This window comes from Eriocheir sinensis, chromosome 60 (genome assembly GCF_024679095.1).
Source record: "Eriocheir sinensis breed Jianghai 21 chromosome 60, ASM2467909v1, whole genome shotgun sequence".
In the NCBI taxonomy this organism is placed as follows: Eukaryota; Metazoa; Arthropoda; class Malacostraca; order Decapoda; family Varunidae; genus Eriocheir; species Eriocheir sinensis.
The window spans coordinates 5,472,718-5,476,287 of NC_066568.1; the positions used below are offsets into that span (position 1 = coordinate 5,472,718).

General features: G+C 46.4%; 1 protein-coding gene across 1 annotated transcript in view; it reads left to right on the forward strand.

Annotated features, from left to right (window-relative positions):
• The window catches only part of LOC126985647 (pulmonary surfactant-associated protein D-like), a 2,573-nt gene extending 1,016 nt beyond the window's left edge, over nt 1-1,557 (forward strand). Inside the window, exons 2-4 of the mRNA XM_050840795.1 lie at nt 22-38; nt 624-953; nt 1,374-1,557. Coding sequence (XP_050696752.1) covers nt 22-38; nt 624-953 — 347 coding nt within the window. The 3' untranslated portion in view covers nt 1,374-1,557. The remainder of the gene's footprint in view (nt 1-21; nt 39-623; nt 954-1,373) is intronic.
• Nucleotides 1,558-3,570: the final 2,013 nt, after the last annotated feature.

Here is a 3,570-nt window from a genome sequence, read left to right on the forward strand (position 1 = left end):
TTTTTTTTTCTTTCTTTGCAGGGTACTACTACACCGGAGTAAGTAACCATTTGGGGGGTGAATTGAGGAGAAGAGTGGTAGGTGGAAGAAAGGTGTGTAGAGATAAGGGGTGTGGGTGTAGGAAGGAGGGAAAGAGGGAGGGAGAAGCGGGGAAGAGATGTGAAGCAAGGATAAAAGTGGGTTCTGATGAGTAGTGATGATTATGATGGGAAGTAATGGGTTGTGATGGGCAGTGATGGGTTGTGATGGGAAGTGATGGGTTGTGATGGTCTTTTTATTTTTTACATTGAAGTAGCTCAGGGGCAAAAACAAAATTGAGAAAAAAAGGCCGCTGATTACTGTCCCAGTTTACTAGTGTAAGGGATGATGGACTGAAAATGCTGGTTAACTCTTGCATAAGGAACTTGAACAGCATAGGGATGAGCTAGAGTAGAAAGTCGAGTGAATGAATAGTGATGGGTTGTGATACGCTGTTATGGGTTATGATGGGAAGGGAAGGGTTGTGATGGGCAAAAATAGACAGAAAAGGGTAATAAGGGGACTCAGGATAGGGTAGGGCAGGGGGGGAGGCATAAGGAGGGCAACATGGCGGGACACTAACCCCCTCCCAACTGTGTCACCAGGTGTGTCCGCCAGGGCCGCCAGGGCCGCCAGGACCCCCGGGTGACGCCGGAGGAAAGGGGGACGACGGGGGATGTGGCTCCGCGGGAAAAGAAGGCGAAAAAGGAGACAAAGGAGACAAAGGGGAGCCAGGAGTGGGAAAAAAAGGAGATACAGGACCAAAGGGAGATAAGGGCGACGATGGTCCCCAGGGTGAAAAAGGTGAAAAAGGCGACCGTGGAATACAAGGAGCCAGCGGCATATCGACGAAAGGCGATAAAGGCGATAAAGGCGATAAAGGAGATAAAGGAGATAAAGGCGATAAAGGAGATAAAGGAGACAAGGGCCCATAGGTGCGTGTGTGTGTCTGTAAGTATGTCTGTGTCTGTCTGTCTGTCTGTTTGTTTGTTGGTTGGTTTGTGTGTGTGTGTGTGTGTGTGTGTGTGTGTGTGTGTGTGTGTGTGTGTGTGTGTGTGTGTGTATATATAAGTAAAAAAAAACGCCAATATATTAAGTCTTACTAACTCACCCCTTTCCCCTTCCTCCTGTTTTCCTTCCCCAATACCTGCCCTGATCTCCCTCCCATCACCCCCATTCCCCTCTATATCTTACTTTCTCTCCCTTCTTCCTCTCCTCCCCTCAACCATCTACCCTCCTCCACACCTGTCCTACTCTTCCCATAATCCGCTCCCGTCCCTACATCCCCTCCTTTTCCTCACTACATCAATTCTCCCCTCTACCTGTTCCCCTCTTTCCTCCCCTTCCCTTAACAGGACTCTCCATCAGGACCAGAGATTTGACCAATGGCGGACCACATCGACCATTATGACAACGAGGACCATGAGATCTTGAACTCCATTAACCTTTCCCTTTCCTTACCTGTCGTAAGACCACAATTTGTAAACTAACATACAATATTATATGTTCTTGAAATTAAACTCTCACAGCATAATGAAAGCAGGTTATTTGAATTATCCTTTTATTACTGTTTATTGTTACTCTTGGTGTTTTTAATGTACGAACGAACACTCCGATAAATAAAGATTGGCTGATGACGAACAAATGACAAAAGCTGACTGACTGATGCCAAAAAGTAACTGCTGGTGCCCCTATTACAGGAAGAATATAAATTCTCTAGATGATATACAGAGAAAATGACTAAAATGATCCAAGGACTTGGAGCTTACCGGATATATAAAGACTAGAATGACTTTGTTTACTTTCTTTGGAAAGACATAGACATAGAGATTTAAAAGAGGTGTTTAAATGAACTGAAGGACTTAACAAGGGAGACCTAAATGTAGTACTTGTGTTAAAAACTGATGTGAGTACTTGCAGTAACGGGTATGAGTTAGATAAATTCAAGTTCAGGGAGGAAATAGGCAAGAACTGATTAACGAACAAGGCGGTGGACGAGTGGAAGAAACAGAGCAGGTTTGTAAATAAAAACACAATTGAAAGCTTCAAATGGGGGTTAGAGTATTTATAGACTTGAGGGGAATTTGTTAAACCTCAGGAGCTGCCATGTGTGGGACGGTTGGCATCTTGTACTCCTCTTATATCCTTGGGTGTATCCCTGTGTAACAAAACCTGCCTGATAAAAGGTAAAGTTGGCGGCATACGCTATAGCTGCGCGTTGCCTCGGTGCTAATCTCCGTAGCGTTGGCCCTTGAGCCTGTAATGGGTAAGAATCCATCAACCCAGGACACAGGGACAGTGTGGCATCCGGGTTACAACAGTTTACCTTTCACAGTGGTCCCCAGATACCATTTATCCACCAGCCCGAATGGGCTGCATGCCAACATCATGGGGCGGGATTCGAACTAGCGGATTCGTTAACAACTGCACCACAAAAAACTGACTGACTGATGGCGAAAAAGTGACAAAAAAACTGCCTAACAGGTGGTGAATAAGTGACAGAAGACTAACGGACTGATAGTAAGTCATCACTAAGGAGGAACATATGAATTTTCTTAATAATAAACACATATGATACCTGTTTTCTTTTCTTTTTGTTGTTGTTTTTTTACATCTCAGCCTATAGCGCCGGTAGGCTTTCTTCAGGGGCCTAGCTGGAGGTCGGCCCAAGCCCGTTATGCCTCAGGCAATTTTATTAGTGGCTTGAATTACTTGATAGGCAGCAACTTTTAGCAAATCTCAGCATGGAGACAGAAGGATATTAAGACAGCTTCCTCGAGGTTGGGCGTTCTGTATCGTCTCCGCCAGTTCTTTTCCCCCTCCCAGATGCTATCTATATACAGGGGACTTGACCGCAATCGTATCGAGTACGCATCTTCTGTGTGGAGGGGCTCCACGCCCACAGCTCTCTTGGACAGAGTAGAGTCAAAGGCTCCTCGTCTCATCAACTCTCTTCCTCATACTGACAGTCTTCTACCTCTTAAATTCCGCCGCCATGTTGCATCTCTTTCTATCTTCTATAGATATTTTCATGCTGACTGCTATTCTGAACTTGCTGACTGCATGCATGCCTCCCTCTCTCCCGCGGCCCCGCTGCACTCGACTTTCTACTCTGGCTCATCCCAATATTGTCCAAACCCCTTATGCATCTTAACGCTTTCATCCCTTACACTGGTAAGCTCTGGAACAGCCTACCTTCGTCTGTATTTCCTCCTGCCTATGACTTGACCTCTTTCAAGAGGAGTGTATCAAGACACCTTACCACCCGAAATTGACCTCTTTTTTGGCCACTCTTCACTTTTTTCTTTTGTGGGAGCAGCGATTAATGTTTTTTTCTACACTTTCTTTTTGTTGCCCTTGAGCTGCTTTCTTAGGCCCCTTTCACACGAGCGGTTTCTGCCGCTCCGGCGCGTGCCGGACGGTTTAGCTTTACATTGACTCTTACGGGTGCGTTCACACGAAGCCGGAGCGGCAGGACTGCCGCTCCAGCAGCCGCACCCTGCCGGACTGCCAGCAAGACCGCAGCGGCAGAAATGCCGCACAACGGTTTTG